The sequence below is a fragment of the Octopus bimaculoides genome, chromosome 8, assembly GCF_001194135.2.
Source record: "Octopus bimaculoides isolate UCB-OBI-ISO-001 chromosome 8, ASM119413v2, whole genome shotgun sequence".
Classification (NCBI taxonomy): domain Eukaryota; kingdom Metazoa; phylum Mollusca; class Cephalopoda; order Octopoda; family Octopodidae; genus Octopus; species Octopus bimaculoides.
The window spans coordinates 20,985,650-20,988,769 of NC_068988.1; the positions used below are offsets into that span (position 1 = coordinate 20,985,650).

A 3,120-nucleotide genomic window follows, 5' to 3' on the forward strand; every position below is an offset into this window, starting at 1 on the left:
TATATATATTTATATATATATATATTATAATTTTTCGTCTTCTATTTGTTTCAGTTATATGACTGCGGCCATGCAGGGGCACATCCTTGAAATTATGAGTTCCCATGCCGGGAATCGATCCCGGCCGGGCCGCCTGGGTGTGTGTGCGCCGTGTGTGCGCACACACACATACATACATACATACGCAGTATATACATTCTTACAGATATATCCGTTTATATTTAAGTACAATCTTTACGCACACACCAAGTATAAATATATGTGTGCATGAATGTAGAAAATATATTTTCTCCTCAGTCACACACACACACACACATATATTCATAAGTGTATATAATAATTCATTTGAACTGAGTAATGTTATGAACACGCAATGTGTATAGTACAAAGGCAGTGTTCCTACTGGAATAGTAGGATCAGTTTTGTGTTCGCCCCCAAGCTGGATAGATTGAGAAGTAGGCTAAAGACAGGAACAACCGAAAATACAGGTGGACTGGCAGGAAATAGTTGAAGACATAATGGTAAATGGGAGGGAAAGGAGGAGGAGGGCGTTGTGAAGAAAGAACTGATAGCTGGTTTGCTTGTACGACGAGGCCTGGAGATAGGATAGGGAATGAATGACAGATACACACACACACGCACCTAGATATATATAGGCAGAGATCGAAATGAAATGTAAAATTTATGTTAAAAAAGGTACAACGATAAGAAGAGTTCGATAGATGGCTAGATCTTAGACGAATCCATAGCTAATAGCATATTAAATTTGTCTGAAATAATAGCGATCGACTGACAGATTTTTATAATAAATAGATATACAAATATATCTAATAAATATATATACATCTATACGTACATCTGTGTATGCGTATTTGCATATATATATGTACACACACACGTATGTGTGTGTATATAAATATATACATACATGTATGTGTGTATATAAATACGTTTATATATAAAAATACTTGTATACATACAAAATAATGTGTATGCATATATATGTGTATACACACACACTCTCACACACAGATATATATATATATATATATATATATATATATATATACATACATGCACACACATAACACACGTTGGGATGGATTTAAGTATTTTGTTGTAAAACACGACACCAGTGGAAGAAAGAAAGATAGGGGAGTTGCAGGGGGGGGGGACGAAATGATGAAGAGTTTTGTAAAGGATGGAGAATTATGGGGGATAAGGAGAAAGAATACCGAAAAAGGGATGGGAAATCGATCGGCTTAATCTATAATCCACAAATCACAGGGATATAATAAGAACAGCAACAATAATAATAATAGTTATAAAATAGCATCAACGTTGGTGTTGTTACAAGGTAATGAATGAAGGCGGGGTGAGGGATACCAAGTGGCGTGGTTTAATATACAGACTGATGTAGGGAATGGGGAGGATGTTACTTACCATTGTGCTCTGCAAAAATATTTCCAGAGGAGATCCGTGGTTCTTTTGTCTTCGGTACTTTACTTTTCCCAGAACTGGACGATCTTGGTTCTTTGGTCTGTTGAGCTCCCATTTTCTTGTTATTGTTTGGGGGGATGATGGTAACTGTGTAATATTCTTCCCTTTTTTTTTTCTTTTAATAATCCACCAGGGCGTGTTGAACAGATTTATGGTATGTATGTATATGCATATACATACATACCATAAATATAGATATTATGTGTATGTATAAATGTAAATACGATAATTAGCTAGATGGATGGATGGGTATATATATTTATTATATATACATGTGTATATATATATGTATATATATATACATATATATATATATATATATATATATATATATATATATATAACCACCCTAAAGACCTAGTTTATTTATATACAAGTGTATGTGAGATTAAGTCCTATGTGTTTATATATACATGTATGTACATACATGTGTACATATATATACATGAGTGAGAATGTGTATGTATATATATGAATGTTTGTATAATTAGTAAGTGCCTATTGATAATGTAAATCTGTGTGTCTACACATCGCCAATGGCCAGTTCTTGGCTTCCCAGTGGATAGCAGTACCACATCTTGACCATGTTACTCTCTCACTCCCAATGAATGTGTGTTTGTATATATATATGTACCTAACAGGGTGACACCTGCCCAGCTGCTCGTTGAATATATATAACATCTAAGATACATATATTATAGGAAAGCTTTTTTCTTTTTAAATGAGGACTAAAATAATCAAAACATGTCAGAAGATGGTTGCGTATATAGGCATGTAAATGTGGATATGTATATATATATGTGTGTGTGTGTGTTTCTAAAGCTTTCTATTAGTATGTAAGTGTGATCATGGGAGAATGAGAGAGCTTGGGTTTTCTTACAACACAGTCGGTCTACAACTGACTACACAATATCATAGTAATAGTAATAGTAGTAGCATGCTAACAAGAGCGGAGCTTCATTTTCAATTGGATGGATGAGTGTGACTGGAACTGGACTTGTGTTTCAACTAGCATTTCCGTCCTGCCGTCGAAAACAAATGCTAACAGCACCAGGGTAAATATCTGGCCACAGACTGGATCTTATTTAGTGGCCAGATAAAGCCGAATTTCATCCATTGAAGGGGTAAACGAGAGGCACTGTTGGCTATTTCCTTGGTTGTGTGGCTGGCGCCATCTTGACGTCTTTGCTATTACAGACGGGGGAAGAGGGAGGAGGGAGAGAGTGAGAAAGAGAGGAAGTAACATAGATTGAGCGAAGGAGTGGAGGTAAGAGAGAAAGGAAAGAGTAAGGATGAAGACAGGGGGGAACGGTTAAGATATAAAGAGGAAGAGATAGAATGTGATTGAAAGAAAGAAATAAAAAGAAATACCAAGTGGAAATGTTGAACGATAGATAGAAGAATAGAGGGCGAGAAAAATACAGAGAGAAACATGAGAGGGGTGTTATGAGGTGAACGAACATGAGGAAACAGAAAGAAGATAGAAAAAGAAAAACAGATATATCGAGAGAGAAAGATGTTTAGAGAGATTTAGGGAGAAAAAGAGAAGGTGCGAGAAACAGGCATTGAGAAATTCAGGGAGAAAATAAACAAAAAGGAAAATTAAACACAGCTAGAGAG

At 35.6% G+C, this 3,120-nt stretch overlaps 1 protein-coding gene across 1 annotated transcript in view; it reads right to left on the minus strand.

Annotated features, from left to right (window-relative positions):
• LOC106872032 (tyrosine-protein kinase Abl) overlaps window positions 1–2,886 on the minus strand; it is a 341,811-nt gene extending 338,925 nt beyond the window's left edge. Inside the window, exon 1 of the mRNA XM_014918872.2 lies at window positions 1,444–2,886. Within this exon, the coding sequence (XP_014774358.1) occupies window positions 1,444–1,555 (112 nt within the window). The 5' untranslated portion in view covers window positions 1,556–2,886. The remainder of the gene's footprint in view (window positions 1–1,443) is intronic.
• Between the last annotated feature and the right edge of the window lie 234 nt (window positions 2,887–3,120).